Below are 25,157 nucleotides of genomic sequence, written 5' to 3'. Positions count from 1 at the left end.
ATGGAAGATACTGGGTCCAACATGGTAGTGGGAGTTACAACAACAACTACACAATGACACCATCTCCATAATATTGTATAAAAAGTCCTTTTGTATTTGTCATGCCATTCGATCTCACTTTCTTTCTTTTTTCTTTTTTTTTTGAAACAGAGTTTCGCTTTTATTGCCCAGGCTGGAGGGCAATGGCACGATTTCGGCTCACTGCAACCCCCCCACCTCCTGGGTTCAAGTGATTCTCCTGCTTCAGCCTCCTGAGTAGCTGGGATTATAGGTGCCTGCCACCATACCTGGCTAATTTTTTGTATTTTTAGTAGAGACAGGGTTTCACCATGTTGGCCAGGCTAGTCTCAAACTCCTGACCTCAGGTGATCCACTTGCCTTAGCCTCCCAAAGTGCTGGGATTACAGGCATGAGCCACTGCACCCGGCCTGATCTCACTTTCTTAACCAATGTATAAATAATTGCTTGACCCATGGAGTGTAGCAAGAAATCTGTCATGTTGCTTGCAAAGCAATTTCTGAAATCATGATTAGAGAGGATGTAGAATGTAGACATTTAGAGAAATACCAGTCTTGGCTCTGTTGTATAAACCTGGGAAAATCATCTAATCTCTCTAAATCCCTGTTTCCTCATTTGTAAAGTGAATATAAATATAGTATCTGCTTCATAAGGTTGTGAGGGGATTAGAGTAAATGATGCATATGAAGCACTTAGCACGGGACCTGGCACATTCTAAGTGCTTGGTAAATAGCTGTTATTCGAAAGACACTAGGATGTGAATTTGAGCAGAATACCTTTTTAGAGAAAACACTGCCATCTCAGATAACTAATTTTTGGAGTGATTTTTAATGAAGACATTTTGATTCTGAAAGTGTACCCAGCAGCCAGGACTGAAATCCAAGTTACATCTGGGCAACATATACACGTACACACCCACTTACACTCACCTACACACCTGCAACAGGAAAAAATGGAGGTTCTCATTCAGGTCTTAAGGAACTTCCAGCTCCAGTAGTATGGTGGGCTGAGCTAAAGAGGAACCTCTCCAGCTTCAGAAACAAGAGATCAGGTGCTTTGGCTCATGCCTGTAATCCCAGCACTGTGGGAGGCAGAGGCAGGCGGATCGATTGAGGCCAGGAGTTCAAGACCAGTGTGGGTAACATAGTGAGACCCTGTCTCTACAAAAAAATTAAAAAATTAGCCAGACATGGTGGCACGTGCTTCTAGTCCCAACTATTCAGGAGGCTGAAGCAGGAGGATCGCTTGAGCCCAGGAATTCGAGGTTACAGTGAGCTATGATGGCACCTCTGCACTCCAGGCTAGGTGACAGAGAGAGACCCTGTCTCAAACAACAAAAACAACAACTATAACAATAAAAAACGCAATATTAAATAAAATATAAAACAAAGTTGTAAGACATGGTTGAACTCACGAGAAAGGAAGAAATGAAGAGGGAACTGAAAGTCAGTGACATGAGAAGGAAAACTGATGATGTGGTAACTGCGGGGACTGTTACCAGACCAGAAACTGGCAGGGACAGGGACTGCATTATTGGGCTGGGTGAACTGAGACTTCTGCTTAAAGCTAGGACCCTCCAAAGGCTGCCTGGGTATTGCAAGGTGCCAGTGGCTTGTGTCTGCACAGGGATCTGGGTGAAAAAACACAGTCTCCCATAAAAATGGAAGACCCAAATCTGTATTACATATGGTTTAGAGCTTGAATTGATACAACCTACAGAGTAATTAACATGAAAAGTGTTCCCAAGTCAGCAATAATCCTAGGGTGTTTGGCCAGAGCCAGTGTAGACTAGCTGAGATGGGTCCTTCCACTGCTGGGGCCACACAGAATTCCCGCAGAAAAACCAAGTCCTTGTGCAGATGAGCTCATGATTACCATGGAAAACATTGCTCAGACCAGGCTGGATTCCAGTCATCTTTGTTTTTGTTTGTTTTTTGTTTTTTTTCTTTTTGAGACGGAGTCTCACTGTGTCACCAGGCTGGAGTGCAGTGGTACAATCTTGGTTCACTGCAACCTCTGCCTCCCGGGTTAAAGCATTTCTCCTGCCTCAGCCTCCTGAGTAGCTAGGACTACAGACACATGCCACCATGCTAATTTTTGGATTTTAGTAGAGACAGGGTTTCACCATGTTGGCTGGGATGGTCTTGATCTCCTGAACTCGTGATCCGCCTGCCTCTGTCTCCCAAAGTGCTGGGATTACAGGCGTGAGCCACCACACCCAGCCTGTTTGTTTTAATAAAATTTAATTCGTTCTCTGGGACATTCTTGAGTTTGGAAAGTGCTGCTTTATCTATGCTTTTCTATTTCAAGGTAATTTTATTTTCACGTATTCATCCATTCATTCAATATTCATTTTTCAAAGACTTATTTTGTGACTAATATTTGCCAAGCACTGGGCCAGGAATGCATCCATGACTTCTTTTGTCTTTCACCATAATATCCAAGGGATGTGTTTCCAATTATCCAAGTTACAGATGGCAAAACCAAGGGCAAGATGGGTCCCTGGCCAGCCAAAAACCCACGGAACTCAGGGGCAGAGTTGGAAGTTCAGCCCCAGCCCTCCTCCTTCCTGGGAACTGTATTCTCCACCAATCCTGACCATGTCTCATTCCTCAACTGAGTGACAAAGACGGGTGCATGAGTGACCAAGGAAAGGAGTTACTAAAGCGAGGTTCTCACAGAGGAAGCCCAGTGCCAGTCCCAGTGGACCAGAATACACCTTGAGCCACCTATCAATGACTATAACCAGCCAGCCTCAGCTCCAGGACCCCAGGAGAATTTCAGTTATTGGACGGGCAGGAGCTGCCAAAGGTAGCACTGGCCTGGGTGTGGGAGGCCGATCAAAATACTTCTCCAGTGCCCTGTCTCCACGGGAGCAGTTGTGCTGGGTCCTGTTGTGCACACGTTTGCGGGGCAGGGGGCAAAACATACAGCTCCTCTGGATCTCTCGTGTTTTGCAAGATCCCTTTGAAGCCTGTTTCCTGTCCAGAAGGACAAGCCACCTTCCTTTCTGAGAACACAAGCATGTTTGCACCGGGGGGTAACTACCCCTGCAGATCTCTCAGCCTGGAACTCTTTGCCCTCAGTGCACGTGGCTCTCTCCTAGCTTCATCCACCTCAGAGGGGCCTTCACAGGCCAGCCCACCCAACACTGTGCCCTTGTGTCACTCTCCCATCCTTTCCCTGCTTTATCTTCTCCTTTGAGCACGCATGCTGGCCTTTTTTATATGTTTAATTTTCTACGGTTTAATTTCACCAAGAGAATGTCAGTTTCATGAGGGTGAACATCCACTTTGTTCACCGCCAGATCCCCAGGACCTAGAATGAATGAGCGAATGAATCATCTATTTCATCACCATAATTCAGCCAAAATCTGATCCTCAACCTCCTTGTCTGCATCTTGTGGGAACCAGGCTCAAACAGTGATTCTCAAACTTTAAAAGAAATTACTGGAAGATTTTCTTCAAATATAATTTTAGAAAGATCCCCCATGTATGAGATGGACAACAGCAGGGCTGTACTAGTGCAGCCAGGGCTTCCGATGTGTCTCTCCCCTGCTTTTCCTCCCCATCTGCACAACCCTACGGATCCCTGGAACACAGTTTGGAAACTAGTGACCTAAGTGAGGTCTGTCTCCAACTAGTCATTTTCTCTCCCAGGGTCTAAATACAATTACCTGTAAAATGAGGGAGTTGGACTTGCTGACCTTGACACTGTAATATCCTAGCATTATCCATATCCATAACTACAGAAAATCATCCAAGAGCCAGGGAAACTACAAAATACAAATTGCAAAGACACATTCAGTGTCACACTGGTCAATAGCCAGCAAACACCAGGAGTTTATCAAGGAGCTCTTGTTTTATGAGCAGTTTGTGGGAGCCATAGGACCCACAAGATCTCAGATTGCTCAACCAACCTAGTTGATGAAATGAGACACCGTATCTGTAACAGTTAAGACTGTACAACATCAAATGCTAGAATAGGTGGACAGATTTTATGGGCAAACTGGACATCATGGAAAAGAGAGATGGAGTGGGGTAAAATGGGATGGTGTCTGGGGAGAAGGTTTTCTCTCTGAAACGGGGGCAGAGGGTCATTCTAGGCAGGGGAACAGTAGGTGCCATGGTACACTGCCCAGGCCCCTTGCTGCAAGACCGAAGCTCTCATGCTCCCACTGCCAGAAGGGCAGCTGCTGGTGGGCCAGAGCTGAGCCTTTTCCCAGACAACAAACTGGACTTGACTTTGTGATTGTTTGTTTGTTTGTTTGTTTTTAGAGACATGGTCTCACTCTGTCGCCCAGGGTGGAGTGCAGTGTGGCACAATTGTAGTTCATTGCAGCCTCAGACTCCTGGGCTCAAGGGATCCTCCCACCTCAGCCTCCTGAGTAGGTAGGACTGTAGGGATAAGCCACCACACCTGGCTAATTATTTTACTTTTTGTAGAAACAGGGTCTCACTTTGTTGCCCAGGCTGGCCTCAAACTCTTGGCCCTAAGCAATTCTCCCACCTCAGCCTCCCAAAATTCTGGGCTCACAGGCACGAGCCACGGCACCTGGCCAACTTTGTGATTATGAAGTCATGGTCTTGGTCTCAGGCAGGGGCAGAGTTTCTCCAGGATCCTCATGCCATTGATTATGGTTGTTGCAGCGCAGACTGCTAGTTGTCCCCAATACCCATTTTCCCCTTCTTCTTTCATAATTGAACCTCCGAATTTTAGCTGGCCACATGGCCTCCCAAAATAAAGTCTACATTTCCTAGGTTCTCTTGCAGTCAGGTGTGACCATGTGACTAAATTCCAATCCATGGGATGTAGCTGACAGGACATGTGTCACCTCCAAGTCCTGCTCTAAAGGACTGTGCCCTTCCCTTTTCCCTTTCCGACTAGCTGGAGTGCAGACATGGCAGGGGGCACTTGGACCACAGGAGAGGCTACACCTTTCAATTCCCGACGTCAGTTGACTTGCACTATTTACCATGCTCTGGAGGCATCACGTTTCCCCACTGCGTGGCTTTGTTGTGTTGTCATGCTATGTCTTTGCTGGAAGCCTTGGTTCCTGCCCAACCTGTCTCTACCTGTCCAACTTCTACTCACCTTTCAAGCACGGACTAGCCCAAATGCCACTTCTATGAGGCCTTCCATGTTTGGAAGTGTTTTCTCCATCCCTCTGCACTCCTATGCCTTATAATTCTCTAACATTCAATTACAACTTTCTTTTTTTTTTTTTTTTGAGATGGAATCTTGCTCTGTCACCCAGGCTGCAGTGCAGTGGCGTGCGATCTCAGCTCACTGTAAGCTCTGCCTCCCGGGTTCAAGCCATTCTCCTGCCTCAGCCTCCCAAGTAGCTGGGACTATAGGCACCCGACACCATGCCCCGCTAATTTTTTGTATTTTTGGTACAGACGGGGTTTCACTGTGTTAGCCAGGATGGTCTCGATCTCCTGACCTCGTGATCCACCCGCCTCGGCTCTCAAAGTGCTGGCATTACAGGCATGAGCCACCGCACCAGGCTCAATTGGAACTTTCTTGCATTATAACTATTTGGTAGCTGCCTTTAAGTTTGAGTAAGTTCCTTGTAGCAGGATCAGAGTTTCATTTTGTGTTATATCTTCACATCCTCTGCAGGGCCTAGTATATGTTCAACTAACACAGAAGGAAGGAAGGAAGGAAGGAAGGGAGGGAGGGAGGGAGGGAGGGAGGGAGGGACGAAGGAAGGAAGGAAGGAAGGAAGGAAGGAAGGAAGGAAGGAAGGAAGGAAGGAAGAGGGGGAGGGAGGGAGGGAGGAAGGGAAGGACGGAGGGACAGACTGGCTTGCCAGTTTTTTATGGGGAGAAAGGTGCCAAGAAGTAGCTTAAGTGGGAGTAGGGTTTTAAGTCTGCCAAATCACTATTCTTCAATAAGAAACATTTTATTTTTCAAAATTATGCAAATGCAGCTTCAAGGCATGTTTCCAACCCCACTTCTGACAAGATTGGAAACTCTGGACCCCCCAGTGGCAATCACGGAGACCACCCCTCCTAGGTGAATGAATGGATTAATGAAGGTTACCACCTCTCTAGTAAAAACCAGGCACTGTGTTAAGTGCTTTTACAAACATTTGCATGTGACTTGAACTGGCCTGGTCGCAAAACTGGGCATACATGCCAGAAGATGCACCTCTGCCACCTCAGCTTTCACAGGAAAAAAACACAGGATCTCAGGACAGAAAAGCCCCAAGCTGGCTACAAATGTAGGGACATGACCTTGAGGAGGGCCTCAGAAAATGCTAGCTGGGTGTGGTGGCTCATGCCTGTAATCTCAGCACTTTGGGAGGCTAAGGTGGGTGGATTACTTAAGGTGAGGAGTTCGAGACCAGCCTGACCAATATGGTGAAACCCTGTCTTTACTAAAAATACAAAAATTAGCTGCGTGTGGTGAGGGGTGCCTGTAAGCCCAGTTACTCAGGAGGCTGAGGCAGAAGAATCTCTTGAACCCAGGAGGCAGAGATTGCAATGAGCTGAGATCACACCACTGCATGCCAGCCTGGGCAACAGAGCAACACTCTGTCTCAAAAGAAGAAAGAAAGAAAGAAAGAAAGAAAGAAAGAAAGAAAGAAAGAAAGAAAGAAAGAAAGAAAGAAAGAAAGAAAGAAAGAAAGAAAGAAAGAAAGAAAGAAAGAAAGGAAGGAAGGAAGGAAGGAAGGAAGGAAGGAAGGAAGGAAGGAAGGAAGGAAGGAAGGAAGGAAGGAAGGAAGGAAGGAAGGAAGGAAGGAAGGAAGGAAGGAAGGAAGGAAGAAAATGCTATAGGTAAAAAAAAGATCCCATTTCCCATAGCAATAAAAAATAAAACTACAAGGGAAAAATAAATCTAATAAAACACACAACATCTTTACTGAAGGACAAATAAAAGACCAGAATAGAAAGATCAACTGTATTTATAAATGGGAAGATGCAATTTCAGTCAAAAGCTCAGCAGAGCTTTTCACATGGGGCGGGGAAAGGGCCAAACATAATGGAGGCAATATTTGAAGAAGAAAAAAGGAGGAGGAAAAGGAGGAGATTGCTTGTCATAGGTGACGAACCGCTTATTATAAGACTATAATGATTAAAACAGAAATAGACAAATGAGCCAACAGAATAGAAGAGACACTTGAATATTCCAGATGCAGCATTTCAAGTAAGTGTCGAGATAGCCTCTAATTGGCTATCACATGGCAAAACAATTTAAAAATTAGATCTCTACCTCAACCATCAACAAAATGAATTCCTGAGGAATTAACCTAAATATGAAAACGTTAAAACTTTTGAAAGTCAATGTAGAAGAAATAATTGTGATAAAGATATTTTATAACACATATTATATAAGAGGATGGCCAGGTGCAGTGGTTTACACCTGTAACCCTTGCACTTTGGGAGGCTGAGGAGGGAGGATCGCTTGAACCCAGGAGTTCAAGACCAGCCTGGGCAACATAGTGAGACCCTGACTTTACGAAAAAATTTTTAAAATTAGCCGGGCATGGTGGCATGCACCTGTGTTCCCAGCTACTCAGGAGGCTGATGCAGGAGGATCACTTGAGCCTGGGAGTTCGAGGCTGCAGTGAGCCATGAATGTGCCACTACACTCCCATGTGGGTGAGAGAATGAGACCCAGTCTCAAAAAAAAAACAAAACCCAAATTGTAAGATGAAAAGATGGATACATTTGACAGTATTAAAATTAAAATCTGAGTAACTAAAGACATCAAAGCAAAATAAAAATACAAGAAATAGAGTGGGAAAAGAGAGGTGCATTGTGAATAACTGGTGAATGATAAGTGTACAGAAAATACAAAGAACATCTACACATTAAAGAAAAAAGATAACTCAGTAGGAAAAAGCAAGGAAATGTGGTGAGCAGGCAAGTTGCAGAAAAGGAAACGTCTGGTGGTCAATAAGTACGTGGGGATGCTGAACATCACTAGCAATCAGGATAGGTAGATTAAATACAGTAGATGAGATACAATTTCACATTTGTTAGATTGGCATAAGATTTTCAAGTGTGACATTGTGGGGAAATTAGAACTCATATCTGCTGCTTGTGATTAAATTGGTACAACTGCTTTGGAGAGTAACTTATCAAAGTCAATAACAAAGTTAATGACACAAATACCCTAGAATGATATACATTCCATGTGAGCATGGGAGACACAAACAACCATGGTTGTAACAACAAGGAAATTGGTCATATCCATCAATAAAATGACTAACTGTACTGTGGCATAGGAATACAGAGACTTGAAGAAAAACCGGAGACCTAGCCCTGGTTCCTTTTCGGCTTCTAACTAACGAAGGGACTTTTGCTTTACATAGAATGCTGTCCCCAAGATATTCTTGGGCTCATTCTCTTACCCACTTCAGTTCTGTGTGGAAATTCCACCTGCTCAGAGAGACTCCCCGACCCTGTCTCCGCACCCCTTAACATTGCATTGTTAAGCAGGGCAATTTAAAGGATAAGAATGTAGACTCTGGCTAGACTGGGTTCAAATTCTAGCTTTACCAAGTGCTATCCGTGTGACTGTAGGCAAGTTATTTAAATTTTCTGTGACTCAGTTTCCTCCTCTGTAAAATGGGGATCATAACAGTTTTCACCTGGGAGGGCTATTGTGAGGACTGAATGAGTTAATATGCCAGAGGTAGAATGGTGCCTGATATAAAGGAAGTGCTAGTTAAGAGTAAATTGTATGGCAGTTAAAATGAGTGAATGAACTAGACTGGAGTGACACTGACAAGTCTCATAAACGTACTGCTGAGTGGACAGAGTGAGTCCCACACACACCTCCCTCACCCTTCCCTGGACTTCTGCCATCATTATGAGCAGCCCACAGTCCAGTCCTTGATTACACCCCACTGCTTGATGTCCTTTTTATAGGTTTTAGTTCCCACCACTGCTGTCCATGACCATCACAGCCTGGCCAAGTAGGCTTGCAGCGGTATTCATCAAACTGAATGAGTTAAATTAGTTCTGAAAAGTCTTTTTTTCTTTCTTTCTTTCTTTTTCTTCTTTTTTTATTATTTATTTTTTTTTTAATTTTTTAATTTTTTTTTTGCGATGGAGTCTCCCTGTATTACCCAGGCTTGTCTTGAACTCCTGGACCCACACAATCTTCCTGTCTTGGCCTCTCAAAGTACTGGGATCACAGGCATGAGCCACTGCGCCCAGATGCTATATTTTAAGATGACATAAAGACAGAAGAGTGAGAGTAGATGAGCAACGCAGGTGCCTGGAAAAGGAAGGAGAATCCCTGCACCAGGTGTTTCCAAGGCAGGAATTCTGTGACTCCAGGACAGAGTGGGGGTTGTCACCCTAGCCCCATTCTGAAGGCCTGGAGTTCACTGTGGAAGAGCCATTAACGGCTACATTCACAGAAGACTGTGTTAAAAAGATCTGGAAAGATCCATGCCTAGCCCTTAGCACTGGCTAAAGGAGGGACGGTGGGATTACGGGCACCCAGGCAAATGGAGGCTTTCTTTCTACTCTTTATTTATTTATTTATTTATTTATTTATTTATTTATTTATTTGAGACAGAGTCTGGCTTTGTTACCTAAATTGGCTTTGTTACCTAATTGTAGCAGCACGATCTCACTGCAACCTCCGCCTCTGGGGTTCAAGCAATCTCCCACCTCAGCCTCCCGAGTAGCTGGGACCAAAGGTGTGTACCACCACGCCTGGCTAATTTTCGTATTTTTTTAGTAAAGAAGGGGTTTTGCCATTGGCCAGGTTGGTCTTGAACTCCTGATTCACCTGTCTCAGCCTTCCAAAGTGCCGGGATTACAGGCATGAGCCACCGTGCCTGGCCTCTTTCTACTTTCTACTTTAAACATTTTCACATTGTTTGAATTTTGTCCAGTGAGAAAAATGTGTTTATTACTTGTGAGATATTAAAAAGAAAAAAAATCTTATATATTAGAGGTACTCAGTGAATGGGCATTACTATTATTTATTTATTTATTTATTTATTTATTTTTTGAGACGGAGTCTCGCTCTGTCGTCCAGGCTGGAGTGCAGTGGCCGGATCTCAGCTCACTGCAAGCTCCGCCTCCCGGATTTACGCCATTCTCCTGCCTCAGCCTCCCGAGTAGCTGGGACTACAGGCACCCACCACCTCACCCGACTAGTTTTTTTGTATTTTTTTAGTAGAGATGGGGTTTCACCATGTTAGCCAGGATGGTCTCGATCTCCTGACCTCATGATCCGCCCGTCTCGGCCTCCCAAAGTGCTGGGATTACAGGCTTGAGCCACCGCGCCCGGCCTATTCTTTAAAATAAAGACTTTCCACCCAGCATAGAGGTCCCCAGCCAGGAAGTACCCTGCTTGGGCTGGGAGGAGGCTATTGTCTGCAGCCTCTCCCTCACACAGCCTAGCCAGCCCTCCAGCAAGTCTCATGGCCTCTACTTTCAAAGCACATCCTGAACCCAATCTCTTCCCTCATCTAGTTTCCACCTTGCTCCCTCAAACACACTCTGCCCATCGGTCAGAGATCTTAAGAAGCCTAATCAGATGGTTGCCACATTCCGAACACTTGCCATGTGCCAGGTATTGTTCTAAGCAGGGATTCATATTAGCTCAGCCAATTCTCTAACCAGGGGTTCCCAACCCCCAGGCCATGGCCCCTGGTCTGTGGCCTGTTAGGAACCAGGCTGCACAGCAGGAGGTAAGCAGCAGGGGAAGCTTCATTTGTATTTACAGTGGCTCCCCATTGCTCACGTTACCGCTTGAGCTCCGTCTCCTGTCAGATCAGTGGCGGCACCAGATTCTCACAGGAGCGTGAACCCTCTAGTGAACTGTGCATGGGAGGGATCTAGGTTGCACACTCCTTATGAGAATCTAATGCCTGATGATCTGTCACTGGCTCCCGTCACCCTCAGGTGGGACTGTCTACTTGCAGGAAAACAAGCTCAGGGCTCTGATTCTACCTTATGATGAGTTGTATAATTATTTCATTATATATTAAAACGTAATGATAATAGAAGTAAACTGCACAACAAATGCAATATGCTTAAATCATTCTGAAACCATCCCCCACCAACCCTGGTGTGTGGAAAAATCGTCTTCCACAAAACCAGTACCTGGTGTCAAAAAGGCTGGAGACGGCTGCTATAACAATGCCGGGAACCAGGCGCGACTAGGATCTCCCTTTTCTAGATAGAGAAACAGAGGCGCAGAACGTTCAATTACTTGCTTTGGGCACGCATCATGAAACGGCAGAGCTGGGATCCCACGTGAGGAGCTCACGCTCTCTGCCCCTCCCCACCCGCTGTCACAGCCGCCTGTGCTCCCTCTCTTAGGTGAGATCAGAGCTTGCCACTAAGGCCACACGACCTGGCCCATGTTGACCTCCCACCACCTTTTCCATACTACAGGCTTTGTGGCTGCTCCTTCACCAGGAATTCTCCTTTTCAGGAGCTCCCAGTAGCTTGTTCTGTCACCATACCCAGCTCTAGGCTTGAATGTCACCTCCTCAGAAAGGCTTCCCTGACCACCTTCCTAAAATAGTCTCCATTTTATTCTCAGTCCCTTTCCTGCTTTAATTTTATTCATGGATCATATCACTTCCCGACTTTATCCTAGAAGATGCCTTGTTTCGATGTTTGTTATCTGTTTTTTTCTCCAGAATTTCTACTCCAGAAGGGCAGGGACTTTGTCCTCAGTGCCTGGAACATGGCCCCGTCTAGAACAGGAGCTGCGTAAATGAATAAATGCCTCTCCAAGGTAGCCCACTAGGCTGTTGGGCCTGTTCCTCGGGGCTGCTAGACGCATCTGCTGCCTGGGACAGTTTCTGTCTCCGGGTGAGCAGTATAGCAGTCCTTCTCACTGGGGCTCCTGGACCAGCAGGGCAGAAGGTGAAGTGGGAGCTTCTATATTCTCTCCCCACCCCTTCCTATTCTTCTCCCACTCTGGGCTCTCTCCTGTCTACCCTTCCAGCCTCGGGGCGTTTGTCTTTCCAGCCACCTGGAAATGGTGGACAATACATTCCAATCAGGGTGATAGAGATTTGAAGAGTTGCCTCTCCCAAGGGTATTTTCATTTTGAAAGAGGCCAGGCAGGAGCAACACTGAACCCCAATGTATGACTGTGCTGCGGTGTAGCTTCTGACAGCACCATGGTCAACGTTTGAGGGAGATACTGCCCTTCACTCTCCCAGGCGCTGGGAGACAGAGCATCTCACAGGTAAGGGCACTGAGGGAGAGGGACAGGGGTCCAGGCTCACCCTGCAGGTCAGAGACTGGGGACTTGCAGACCCCAAACTTCAAATGTCACAGCTGCTGCTGTCCTACTCCAACCAGCTCTTCCCTTCCCTTCCTGCCACCCAGGCCTGGCTTTGTCCCCCAAAGCATCCCCAGCCTCCCTCAGGCTCCTTCTGTCTCTGTGGAATCCCCCAAGAGACTTCCCAGGGGACCCAGAACACAGGCCTTACCCATTTCAATCCCGCAGATGGCCAGGGCGGCGATCACAGCACCCGCCGATGTCCCCGCGAAGCGGTGGGCTGTTTCCAGCATCCGGGGTGCCAGGTCCCGCAGGGCATCCACGGCCCCGGCCTGGTAGAAGGAGAGGAATCCACTGCCCGAGAAGGAGATGGAGTGAGGGGTATCTGGGTCCCCCTTGAACACCTGTTCTTCCATCTCCTCCGCCTCTGGCTTTCCGCGGAAGGAGGAACCACCCTTCAGTGCTTGCCTGCCCGAGCCTGGGCTGCCGCTCCCTGTAGGAACTCCCTGCCCAGCTTCCCTGCCACCCTGGAGCTTGGAATGTGGCCGTCTCTACCCAGCTGGAGCAACCTCAGGCTGCTCAGGAAGCTGCCTCGGCCTGTTAAGCTCCGCCAGGAGGCAGCCCCAAAGGTTGGAAAGGGGCCCCAGTATGAGATGCAGATGGCCCCCCGGTGTGTGAGCAGGGTCCTGATCCTGTGAGACCCCTGCTGGCTTCATTTCTTGGCTAGATTCATCTCAGGCACAGGATCCTCAGCCCTCTGCCCATCCGTGGTACACCAGGGCGCATTCACTGCTCCCCGACACAGGGCCATGCCCACGGAGGCAGGCTCTGCCCAGTCCTCAGCTGCAACATTCAGTTGCAAAACCTCCGTGATGGTTATCGGTGGACACCTCCCTCACATGCTCCTACGGCAGTGAAGGGCTTCCAAGCCCGCCTCCCTCCAGGAGGACGGTGCCCACCCTGTCTCTTTAGGACATCCCCAAAGAGATGCCCCTCCTGGGCTCCTTCAGGCTGTGTGGTATGTGTGATGTGTTACACAAGCATTTTTATTTGTTTTTCTTATATAAACACCCCTTTGTTTATTCACTTGTCTGTTTATTTACATGTTAGCATCGGCCCTGGGTAAAATTGTAAGAGAAGTTTGACTTTGGGAGCCCCACCCACCACTGCCTCTGCACCTCTCTCTGTCTCTGCTCCTGGGCCCTTCACGGACCCTGTGACCTTGGTCAGTACCCTCTCGCGAAGCCCCAAGCCCTCATGCTATCTTCTAAGTGTGCAGGAAGAAATCAGCCTGAAATCTAGATCATTCTAAGTGTGTGAGGCTTCGTGTTGTGTGCTCTTCCTCCCGCTCAGAAATGAGAAGTTTGAGATAGCAATGTTTAACCCCAAGGAGGAGCAGCTGGGGAGGTCACCTGTGGGGATGTCAGGGTCAGGGCAGACAGACATTTTGGTAAGGGAGGTGGTGTGAGAGGACCAGGGTTAGCTCTAGGGACTGCGGTTCTGTCCCCTGAGGAGCTGTATCATGTGGTCCTGATGGGGAGGAGTGATCCTCACACCCACAAAATGTCCCCTCATGGAGATATAACAAAGACGGCAAGATTGCATCTCCCACTCCCCTCAAAGACCACATAGCAACAGGACCAGAATCAGAATCAAGGCACCAAGGCCTCCACCAAGTGCCAATCCAGCTCCAGCCTCTCTGTCAGGATGTGACATCAGTGGCTTCCCCGCTCCGGGGAGCTCGCACCATTCTAGTGGACTCACTGATCTGCATGGGAATTCCACAATGAGCGCAAGGCCAGGCTTCAGTTAGGAGGGAGTTTTCCGTCTTGGGTAGGTAATTCCAGGCATATCATTGCCTCAGGTTGAAAAGAGAGCTTTAGATTAGAAAAAGTGTGTGTGCGTACGTGTGTGTGTATGCATGTGTGCGTGTGTGTGCAGATATCTGAGGCATATTGCTGGGGTGGGGGCGGGTGTGTCAGGGTGGAGTCCAGTCAGTTTTTGTACAGCAGAGACCCTGCCCCCTTCCTGGGAGGTCAAGTCAGCTCCACTGAGTGTTTGTGTGCCCAGTCCTATGCTGTGTCGGGGCCCTGGGGGGACAAAAGAACATAGAAGCTCCATCCCCAAATCAGACATTTGCAGGCTTCTTGGGAACAAGACAGGCAAATGTGAAATAAGCAGAGAACCGTACAAGGCAATCTATAATTAAGTACTAAACTGTGCAGGGCTGAGATTCCTGCCAGAAAATTTAAGAGGCAGGGCTGAGCAGTGTGGGCTGGAACATCTGAGGAGCTGTGCGGAGGTGTGGGCTGCGGGACTGGAGGCAGCTGGGAGGAGCAGGCAGGGCACTGGGACAAGGCACAGCAAGAGTCCCTGGTAGAGGAGGGAAGTGTAATGGGACCTGTTTCACAGGATGAAGGACTTTGGATGAGAGCCCTTCTGAGTCATGACGTTGGATCCCAGTTCTGCTATTTACAGGCAGTATGACCTGTGCATGATCTCTCTGGGCCTCAGTTTTTCTCATCTGTGAAAGGGACAATACTGTCATTCCTATGCTGCACAGTAGCTGTAAAGGCTAAAGGTAATGGCTGTAGGATGCCTGGCACACGGCACGTCTGAGGTTATCAGAGGGTAGTAAAAGTCAAGGGTTCTGGAACAGATAGACCCCAGAGATATGGTGGAATAGAAAGGGAGGGTCCAAAGGGGAAGGCTTGATCCACATGCGACATGAGGAGGAGCTTGGAGAGGTCTCAAGCAGCAGAGCGTTGGAAGGAAGATGAGAATGGGGCTGGAGAATGAGGAAGGAGGATGGTGGCCCAGTGTCCTAGGATGATGGTGGCCAGGCCAGGGTGGCAGCTGCAGGAAGACAAGTTAATGAAGTTATTGCTGCAGAAGACTCTCAGGACGAGGGACTGGTTGGATGGGCAGGGTGAGTCAAAGCTGAGGCCTCACTTTTAGCCTGGGGGTAGGGAGGAGTAGGGCTGTCTTCAGCAGAGTTAGGGAAACTGGGATAGATGTGAGGAAGCTGGGTGGAGGATGATTTTACTTTAAGATGCATCTGAGATGACAGCAAGACATGGGCACTGTCCATGCGGGGGCAGAAATGGCACCAGAACCAAGGACAGAGACCCCTGCCACTGAGCAGCAGAGAAGGGTAAGCGGTAGAGGAGGGCATGGGGTCATGTTGAGGGGAAGACAGCTATGGATAAGTTTCTTTTTCTGGGTCATCCCAGTGAAACAGAAAGCAAGGCCACCTGCTGTACATGAGCTGCAGGCACCTGGGGCCACTGGGGACACACCACCCGTTCAGAGACAGCACATCCCGACATGGCCCCCATTGTCCCCACCTCCTTGGACCTGGCTGACTTCCACGAATGCACATACATTTCTGTTCCCTGTGGACGTGGAGACAGCAGTGCCACACAGCCTCCTCCATGCAAATACGTCAGCCAGAAATCCGTGACTGTGCCTGGGAAGGCCGTGAAGGAGCTGCTAACCTGGACCCCAAAGACTGAGCCTGGCAGACCGGTCTCCACAGCTAATAAGGGCTGGTGAGTAGCAGGCCTCAGCCTGTCCTCTGCTGGGTGCTAAACTCCTGAGAAGGTTCCTTTCATTCGCCCTCGTTCCTGACCTTCTGCTCATACCCTAAGAACTTCAAGCGAATGACATCGAGGAAGAATCGCTTTCCAGCATCTCTGCATTTGATTTTTAGTCATCGCATGATCTTCGCAGGTGTTTTTTAACGAAGTTAACACTGCTTGTATGACTCATCCATCCTAGGAAATCACGTGGGAGAAACAGATTGCTTATCACACACACTTCCAACAAGACAACCCAAAATGAATTTCTAGAGGAACCTGGACTTCCCATAAGTTTAAGATATGTAAAGCCACCCAGGACAGATACTGGGGAGAAAGATGCACATAGATTCCAGATTGGCTTTTGCCTGATGGGGTATCACCCTCTGCTTACATCCTGAAAATGTTACTTTAGTGAAGAACCTGGTAGTTTCTTGATTTGGTCGAGTAGGAAGGTCACAACATCACCTGTGAATATTCATGCCAAAACGATGTCACCTGAATCTAATTGAGGCCTAACGTCCAGCTTACAGTAAATACGGAGGATAAAGATGCCAGGTGCAAACAATCAGATAAACGGAGCCCGTGGGAGGCTGGCAGAGACTGTTGCTGGTTACCAGCAGCCGTCTCTGGCCCACTTGCTCCTTGCTCACCTCCCTGTAAAGCAGCTGAAAGTCCTGGTCCTCGGTTTCAGCTAAGAGTGAATCATGAGCTCACGGTGATCATCAGACCCCACCCCCAGACATGAGAAGTAACAGGGACTCTGCTGGATTGCTTCTTGGAAAGATTTCCCTCCTTGATAAAAGGTAAAAGGCACATAGGAAGACCCCAGTAGCTCCATCCCCTTTTCTTCCTGCCAGAGACACTGTCCTGGGAGCATATGGTGTGTGGACCTATAACAGCTGTTTTACCTCCATCAGAGGAAACGTGGCAGACACACTGAGTGTATTGGTTATCCATTGCTTCATAACAATTTACCCTGAAACATGGCACTTTCAAACAAGCATGTATTATCTCACACCATTTTTGAGGGTCAGGAAACTGCAAATGGCTTAGCAGGTGGTTCTCGCTATTGTCTCTCAAGGTTGCATTCAGGCTAATAGCCAGAGTCGCAGTCATCTCAAGGCCCACTGGAGCTAAAGAACCTACTTCCAAACCCACCTTTCTGGTTGCCAGTGGGTATCAGTTCTTGGTCAATGTTGACAAAAGCTTTAGTGCCTCATCAAGTGGGCCTCTCCATTGGGTGGCTCATGACTTGGCAATTGACTTTCTTCAGTGAGAGATGAAGAGAGTGAGAGAGAACAAGGGAAGGAGAGCATGTGAACCCAAGACAGGAGCTGCAGCCTTTTTGTAACCTAACCTCTGATGTAATCTCAGCTATATTCTATTGGTCACCCAGACCAGCCCTGGTAAAATCTAGGAAAAGTGGATACCAGAGGGTGGGTATTATCGAGGGCAAATTTGAACGCTGGCTAAGGCACCAAAAATCGTATAAGAAAAAGCAAGAAAAATCCTGGGTCTGGATGAGATTCTTGTGTGACTGCACCAACCCCCACACCATTCGTGCGTGTGCTTCCTATTATGACAGATAACTCAATGTCTTTGCTTTTAGTCACTGTTCCCTTGATATTTGCTGCTAAAAACCTCATGGCCAATGCAAGGGCTCTTAAATATTGCTAGTAAAATGTAGCCCTTATTTTGAGAGAATGAATGAAATAATGCCTTTTGCTTTTAGTAAAAACAAAAGAAATACTTTAAGGTATAGATACTTTGTTATTGTAGGTAAAATAACTCTGATTCATGAAAATTCTGAAGAACTTAATTTGAAAATTTTTATATACTTTTAGAAATTGTTTACCAACTTATTTTTGTTAGAAGCCGAGAAGTAGATTTTTTTTTTTCTCTTCCCTACCCCTCCTTTTCTCTGAATGGCTTGTTCTTAGCCTTTTGTCTGGGCTGAGTGGGGGTCTGATAACTTTTTTCTTTTTTTCTTTTTGAGACGGAGTTTCGCTTTTGTTGCCCAGGATGGAGTGCAATGGCACTATCTTGGCTCACTGCAACCTCCACATCCCAAGTCCGGGTGATTCTCCTGCCTCAGTCTCCCAAGTAGCTGGCATTACAGGTATGTGCCACCACGCCCAGCTAATTTTTGTGTTTTTAGTATAGATGGGATTTCACCATGTTGACTAGGCTAGTCACAAACTCCTGACCTCAGGTGATCCGCCCGCCTCAGCTTCCCACAGTGCTCGGATTACAGTCATGAGCCACCATGCCTGGTCCCGATAACTAATTAAACAGCCCTCCAATGTAGCACTGGCCTTTTGAGGTGTGTGACTTAATTTTTGAATACTTGACCGAACATGTAGACATATCCATGATGGGGGTAGAAGTGTTTAAACATTTCCAAAAGGTCAGGAAGTTTTAAAGATATGATGTAAGGAAAGAGGAGAAAGTTTGACACAGCTGAGATGGGCACAGTTGAGAAGCCTGCTGGCTTCCTGAGCTGTTGGTATTTTGTAGGACCTTGAGATTATTCATGCACCCTAAATAGTATCTTTTTTCTCATAATGAAAGAGCTCTAGCATAAAGTACCCAAACCAGTGCAGCAAACATTCATATACCCACCAGCCAGACATTTTACTACATTTGGCTCAGCTATTTCCCTGGTTTTAAAGCAATGAGACATCACAAGTAAAGGTGAAACCTCCTCAAACTGTTTCCTCATAGTATCATCCTTCACTTTCCTTCCCATGAGAACCGTGTTCCAGGTTGAAGGGACTCTTTCCCTTCCATGTTTTTTATACTTTCAGTACATGGATATGTTTTATAAACAATGTATACTCTTGTTTTATAAATCTTTTTTAAAATTTCACATAAACAAACACATTGCATTTATTTTGCAAATTGCTGTTTTTACTCAGTATTATGATCCCTGGCTCCAGTCTTTTCCATTTTCCTGCCTTCTGGTGACCCATTATGAGACCATGGGACAACACGTATCATTCTCCTCCTGATGGACATGTGGATTGTTTCTAGTGTTTTGCTGTAACCAGCAATGCCACAGTGAATGCTCTTGTGTACATCCTTCCTTGGCCCTGCACAGGAATTTCTCAGGTCACAATGTGGGTTTATCAATGGTACCCACAGGATTTCAGTTGATGAAGGTGACTGAGTTACCACATGGAGAGGCTAGTGCCATTGAAGAGATTTCTATTACACGTACTTACATTTCCTTGCCATGCAGGACCACATGGGGAAGCCCCAGGTTCGCTCAGGGGGCAGAAGAGACGAAAGGAGAGCACAGCCCAGAGCCTTTACGGTGTTTTCCATGGGAAAGGCAAGTCGGAGCAGGGAAGCAGCTTAGGACTGGTTGGTTCAAATCAAGGTGGCGGGCTCTGGGTCATAGGGGTGGTCTCTACTTGACTGGTGCCTGGCTTTGGGTGATTTTTGCCTCTTGGAGTATAAGAGCCAGATAGAGGGTGGATCAGAGCATGGGCTCTGGACAGGCTAGTTTACATATGAGAGGCACTGCTGCCCCACCCACCCCAGCCCTCTGCTATCTCTAAGAATGGGGTAGCCCTGGGAGGGGCAGCCTCTCCCTCATCAGTGAGACCACAAATGCCAGAACATCAAAAATGCACAAAATAGGCCGGGCCCAGTGGCTCATGCCTGTAATCCCAGCACTTTGGGAGGCCGAGACGGGCGGATCACGAGGTCAGGAGGTCAAGACCGTCCTGGCTAACATGGTGAAACCCGTCTCTACTAAAAATACAAAAAATTAGTGGTGGCGGGCGCCTGTAGTCCCAGCTACTCAGGAGGCTGAGGCAGGAGAATGGTGTGAACCCGGAAGGAGGAGCTTGCAGTGAGCCGAGATCGCGCCACTGCACTCCAGCCTAGGTGACAGTACAAGACTCCGTCTCAAAATAAAAAAAAAAAAATTCACAAAATGAGAAAGCATGGTTAATACAGTGGGCATTTCTACAAGGAGCTGCTCAATTGCTCTCTAGAGGGGGCGTGCCAGTTTCCACACCCACGGAGTGTGTATAAGAGACCTAATCACGTCACTTCTCTTGTTATTACCAGATTTGAAATGTTTTGCCGGTCTGAAGGGTGTGAAATGCTATCTCACTGTTGTTTAATTTACATTTTCCTTATTTTTTGGTGAAGCTGGGCACCATTTCATTCACTGGTTGTTCCAGTTTCCTTTTCTCTGAATGGCTTGTTCTTAGCCTTTTTCCATTTGGGAACGCGGGGCAGGGGGAGTGTTTGTCTTTTTGTTAATAACATGTAGACGTTGGTACTAATATTGGCTCCGTTGACTGCCTTGCAAATATCCTCTCCCGGTGTGCGGTTTTTAGTCAACATTTTAATGGTGTCTTTGATGATACAAAAGTTTTAAATTGGCCGGGCGCGGTGGCTCAAGCCTGTAATCCCAGCACTTTGGGAGGCCGAGACGGGCGGATCACGAGGTCAGGATATCGAGACCATCCTGGCCAACACGGTGAAACCCCGACTCTACTAAAAAGTACAAAAAACTAGCCGGGCGAGGTGGCGGGCGCCTGTAGTCCCAGCTACTCGGGAGGCTGAGGCAGGAGAATGGCGTAAACCCGGGAGGCGGAGCTTGCAGTGAGCTGAGAGCCGGCCACTGCACTCCAGCCCGGGGGACAGAGCGAGACTCCGTCTCAAAAAAAAAAAACACAGTTTTAAATTTTAATGTAATAATATGTATCACTCTTTTCTTTTATAGTTTATGTTTTTGTGTTAATGGTTTATGTTTTAAAGGCATCAGGATTCTCTCCCATATAAAATAAAGTCTTGGTTATTTTAAATGATTTGACCGTCAAGCCTAGGCTATTCATTCAGTCTCCTTTAAAAACTTGCAGTCTGGTGGGCAATTTGGCACCATCTATTTAAAAATCAATACTTGCAGGAATTTATTCTACAGAAATACTCATAGGAGTCCTCCAAAAATATATGCACAGGATTTTGAAATACAGCATCAATTGTAATAGCAAAGATCCAGAAATAACCTAAAAGTATATCAATGGCAGGCTAGTTAAATGAATGATGGTATAGCCACATAATGCAATTCTCTACAGCTATTGAAAAGAATAATTGTGGACCTGGGTGTGCTCATAGGGAAAGTTCTCCAAGATATATTGGTAAGAAGGAAGAATAATGATAAAGAAACAAGGATTCAAGCAATATAGTATGCTACCATTTATGTCTAAAAGGCAGGGGAAGAGCTTCTCTATGTATATGCATGTAACATTTCAGAAATAAAACTGCTGAGGATGGTGACTTCTGAGGAGGGGACTGGGGCTTGCGAGTGGAGGGAAACCTATTTTTCACTGCCAGCCTCTTATGTTGTTTTCATTGTTACTTCCATTGCAGTAAACAAAGAAGAATTGCTGTGGATGGTCACATTTTCCGTGCACTGCTATTTGTTTTGGCATTTGGAATATTCTGAGGTGAAGAGGGCCTTTTGTTCCAATAGCTATGAAGAAATTGAATTATTAGAAATGGAGCAGGAGGTTTCATTACATGTGCTGCATAGCCCCGCCTGGCTGATGAGATTTAGGCTTGCTTTGTCTGGAGACTGAGGGCAGAGTGGGAGCAGGGGGCATGGGTGGGTTGTCTGTGGGACAGGAGTGGGGTGGGATGAGGTGGGGGCAGGGGAAAGTGGATGGAAGGTGGGACGGTCTGAGCCAGAGGATCAGCCTGGGCTTCTGTAGCCCCAGGACCAACTGTGTGAGGTCTAGGTCACCCCTAGGCACTCACTGTCCTCACACTGCCTGGCTGCAGGGTTGGAAGGACCTCTGCACCCTCTCCTGAGTAGAGGATGAGAATCCCAATCTCAAAGGTTCTGGCAGGTGATTCTCCCCAGAGGAAAAAAAGCCATGCTCCTCCTGGGAAAATGTTCATCCAATAAATGAGAAATAAAGGCACCCTGAGTTTACCCTGGTTTAAAGAAGAGAAAGGGATCGGGTCAGCATCCATGGAGCAAAGACAAGATGTGCCGCCAGGGTTAAGTCCAGCTGCCTTTCTCAGGGCGGTACAGTATGGCCACTTAGGGAGTCCGGCTGTCTTTAGTTCAAGACACAGCTATGTTAGTTGCACCTTTGACAAGTTATTTGACATCTCTGTGCCTTAGTTTTCTCATCTAGAAAACAGGAAAATAATTAAACTTGCCTCCCCTGGCACATGGCAAGTGCTTACAAAGTGTTAATTGTTCTTATTCTTTATTTCTCACTTTTGTAAGTTTAGTGCAGCTAGGACCTAGGACAGTGATATGGTCAGTGCATGAAGATTCGAACTGCGTCTAAGGTGGACACACATTCACCAAACTCTCAAGCCTGATGAATGAATTGTAACCTAACTTGTTAATTTACACTGGCCTGAACACCTAGGTAAACCCATCAACACTTTCCTCCCTTTTCCTCACGTGGGAGCCGAGACTGTCCTCAGAGGCTCTTTGCGGGATGGGAGCACTTCTGTGCCTTATTTACTTCGCCGGCTGTTCCTGCTGTTTGACTGTAAGCCCCTTGGGGAAGACACTTTGGTAAACAGGAGGATCGCCATTCACGGTGGTCAGAAAAATATCTGTTGAATGAGTGATGGTCATCACAGTGCTCTCTGTCATAGCAAAACACTGGAAACAACCTAAGCGTCCAACAACAGGGATTTTTTATTAAATTGTGGTCTAGTCACCTCACAAAACTGAACAATCATTAAAAATGATCATTAAAATGATCGTGGTCAAGCTTGGTGGCTCGTGTCTGTAATCCCAGCACTTTGGGAAGCCGAGGAGGGAGGATTGCTTGAACCCAGGAGTTCAAGGCCAGCCTGGGGGACATGGCAAAACCTCACCTCTACAAAAGACACACACACAATATTAGCCGGGTGTGGTGGTGCATGCCTGTGGTCCCAGCTACTTGGGAGGCTGAGGCAGGAGGATCGCTTGAGCCCGGGAGGTGGAGGCTGCAGTGCACTGTGATGGCACCACTGCATGCACTCCAGGCTGGGCGACACAGCCTGCACCCTCCTCCCTGCCCCAGAAAACAATCATGTGGAAAGATAGAGAAATGCTTAGGATGTAATCTTAGAAAAAGAAAAATAATTGAAACAGACCTGATGTGGATTCATCTGTATGATATTTTAGGTAAAAAATGAGGTTCAGAAGAGGGTGTATAATATGCTACCATTTGTGTAAAACAGGGAGCAAAGAACGTAAGACTTCACTTGCAGATATAAGGATAAACTACTTCTGAATGAGACACAAGAGACTGAAAACATTGGTGGCCTCTGGGGAGGGGACCAAGAGGTGGAGAGCTGGGAAACATGTCCCTGACAATACTTTTGCACCTTCTGAATGTTCAACCATGTGAATGTGCTTCTGATTCAAAAATTAAATAATTTAAAACACTTCCTGATACATAGTAAAGTAAAATAAATATACTTTTTCCATATATTTCTCAATCCTAAGGCACATATTTTCCCCTCACATTGTAAGGTTTCTGATATTAAGATGTATCTCACCATCAATTGCCATTTTATTATTTTTTATCCTTATTTTACATTTTTAAGGACAGGGTCATACTCTGTCACCCAGGCTGGAGTGCAGTGGTGTGTCATAGCTCACTGCAGCCTTGAACTCTTGGGCTCAAGCAATCCTCCTGCTTCAGCCTCCTGGTAGCTAGGACTACAGGTGCACACCACAACACCTGCCTAATTTTTAAATTTTTTGTAGAAATGGGGTCTCGCTATGTTGCCCAGGCTGGTCTCAAACTCCTGGCCTCAAGTGATCCTCCTGCCTCAGCCTCCCAAAGTGCTAGGATGATAGGTATGAGCCTGGCCTCAATGGTCATTCATTTTTTTTTAAATAATTTCAATTTTTATTTCAGATTCAGGGAGTACATGTGCAGATTTGTTACCTGGGTATATTTTGTGATGCTGAGGTTTGGGGTACAATGGATCCTGTCACCCAGGTACTAAGCATAGTACCCAATAGTTTTTCAACCCTTGCCCTCCTCCCTCCCTCCCTAGTAGTCCCCGTGTCTACTGTTGCATCTTCATGTCCTTGAATACCCACTGTTTAGCTCCCACTTATAAGTGAGAACATGTGGTATCTGGTTTTCTGTTCCTGAGTTAATTTGCATAGGATAATGGCCTCTGGTTAAATCCATGTTGCTGCAAAGGATGATTTTGTTCTTTTTTATGGCTGCATAGTATTAATGGTCATTCTTATTAGATTCTTGCAGTGTTTTTTTCTCCTGAAAAACTTTTACTAAATAAATGTTGGATCTTAAAACTGATAGCATTTTACAATCAAGGAAATATAGCACATAAAAATGTGGGTGTGTGGAGAGGGACCGTACAATGAAAGCCATTGTGTGGTGGGATTACAGGGATCTTTCTTTATCAAAATAGTCTTTATTAGTATATTTATATCCTTTTCAATATTTTTTTTCTTTAAACATAGTTTTAAGTGCTTTCAGCAGATAATTGACGGTTTTGGAGGAGTTCCCTAGATAACCTGCAAAGCAATAACCCCATGAAAGTGACGACCTCCTCAGCTTAGTTTAGCTTAAATATAATTGGCAGAATAAAGCCCTGAGTCCTAAATTTAGCTGTAGTTCCAAGGAAAGACCCTTTGTCTTTGGATTTTTCATGAGAAATCCACCTTCTAGGAACAGATTGTGTAAAACTGAGAAAATACTTAGTCACCAGGAGGGTCTGTTCCAGCAATTGGTTCAGACCTCAAGTTTTGCTCTGAACCATTGCTGTGGTTCATAACACATGATGAGTTGGAAATGGTGATACAACTCAGAGCCTGCTGGCCAGACTGCCATAGTGGGGTAGCACACTGAGCATTGTAACCAAAGGGTGGCCTTGAAACCTTGCTGCTTCCAGAAGTTCAGACTAGTCCTGACAAATCTCTGTGGATAAAAGACTTCTAAATCAAATAAGTACGTTTAAGGACGATTGCAGGTGAGATTGGGGTAAGCACTTGGAGAGCGACAATGCAAACCTTCATATTAAAGGCACTGCAAAGTTCTGTGTGGCAAGTTTCATTGGATTCTGGTCCCTTTCTTCCTAACTAAACAAGTCCTAATTCTGTTTACCTTCTTCGGGGCAGCCAAGCTCCCCAGGACAAAAAGACCCCAGAACAAAGGAGTTTAAGAAAGAGCAGATGAAAACAATTCTGGCCCATAAGACAGAGAATAAACCTGCTGGGGAATTCTGAGAAAGATGTCTTCGCTCCTTAAAAAGACACTAACAAAAATTTTGCATTCAGTAGTGGCTGAGTAGCTCCCATGGGACTACAAACCTCCCACA

General features: G+C 46.5%; 1 protein-coding gene across 4 annotated transcripts in view; it reads right to left on the bottom strand.

Moving 5' to 3' along the window:
* The window catches only part of PNPLA1 (patatin like phospholipase domain containing 1), a 43,647-nt gene extending 30,615 nt beyond the window's left edge, over nt 1-13,032 (bottom strand). For all 4 annotated transcript variants that reach the window (XM_030928992.1, XM_030928993.1, XM_030928995.1 and 1 more), the window contains exon 1: nt 12,452-13,032. In XM_030928992.1, the coding sequence (XP_030784852.1) occupies nt 12,452-12,656 (205 nt within the window). In that variant the 5' untranslated portion in view covers nt 12,657-13,032. The remainder of the gene's footprint in view (nt 1-12,451) is intronic.
* Between the last annotated feature and the right edge of the window lie 12,125 nt (nt 13,033-25,157).

Source organism: Rhinopithecus roxellana, chromosome 4 (assembly GCF_007565055.1).
Source record: "Rhinopithecus roxellana isolate Shanxi Qingling chromosome 4, ASM756505v1, whole genome shotgun sequence".
In the NCBI taxonomy this organism is placed as follows: Eukaryota; Metazoa; Chordata; class Mammalia; order Primates; family Cercopithecidae; genus Rhinopithecus; species Rhinopithecus roxellana.
The sequence above is the reverse complement of the archived record's forward strand: the minus strand, read 5'-3'. Positions and strand labels throughout refer to the sequence as shown.